Genomic DNA, 652 nt, shown 5'->3' with positions numbered 1-652 from the left:
GGTTTGGGATGTCTCCAGAGAGGGAAATTCCACTCCTTCCCAGAGCTTTACCTCCCTCATGCAAAGTTCTTCCTCATGTTGGGACGGAACTTGTGTTTTAGCTCATGGCCACTGCTCCTCGTCCTGGCGCTGGGCATCACCGGAGAGAGTCTGGCACCATCCTTTGACAGCTCTGAGAGGCTCATTATGCCTTAACGAGATCCCCTCTGTGTCTTCTCCAGATTGACCAGGCCCAGCTGCCGCAGTTTGTCCTTATCAGAGAGCTGCTCCAGACCCTCCATAAAACCCCACCCCACAGCACTGCCCTGCTTCTCCCTAAGTCTGTTCCCTCTCGCCTCCCTCACACTGCCCCGGTACTACTACCACCACCACCACCACCGCCGCCTGGGCAGGGCTGCGGGGTGTGAGGGGGAGCAGGCAGGGAGCTGAGAGCTCGGCGAGATGGTGGAGAGCGGGCGGGCCGGGGAACGAGAGCCGCAGGGCATGAGGCAGAGCGGGCAGAGGGATGAGAGCCGTGAGGCGGAGAGGGCAGAGCTGTGGGAGCTGTGGGGCGTGAGGTGGAGCGGGCAGGGCTGCGGGAACCTCTGGGCATGAGGCGGGCAGGGCTGCGAGAGCCCCATGAGGTAGAGCGGGCAGGGATGCGGGGGCCCCG

At 63.2% G+C, this 652-nt stretch overlaps 1 protein-coding gene across 1 annotated transcript in view; it reads left to right on the top strand.

Annotated features, from left to right (window-relative positions):
• Positions 1–441: 441 nt before the first annotated feature.
• APPBP2 (amyloid beta precursor protein binding protein 2) overlaps positions 442–652 on the top strand; it is a 21357-nt gene continuing 21146 nt past the window's right edge. The window contains exon 1 of the mRNA XM_031059772.1: positions 442–552. Within this exon, the coding sequence (XP_030915632.1) occupies positions 442–552 (111 nt within the window). The remainder of the gene's footprint in view (positions 553–652) is intronic.

This window comes from Geospiza fortis, unplaced genomic scaffold (assembly GCF_000277835.1).
Source record: "Geospiza fortis unplaced genomic scaffold, GeoFor_1.0 scaffold538, whole genome shotgun sequence".
NCBI classification, from domain to species: domain Eukaryota; kingdom Metazoa; phylum Chordata; class Aves; order Passeriformes; family Thraupidae; genus Geospiza; species Geospiza fortis.
Note: the sequence above shows the minus strand (reverse complement) of the source record. Positions and strands in the feature narration are given on the sequence as shown.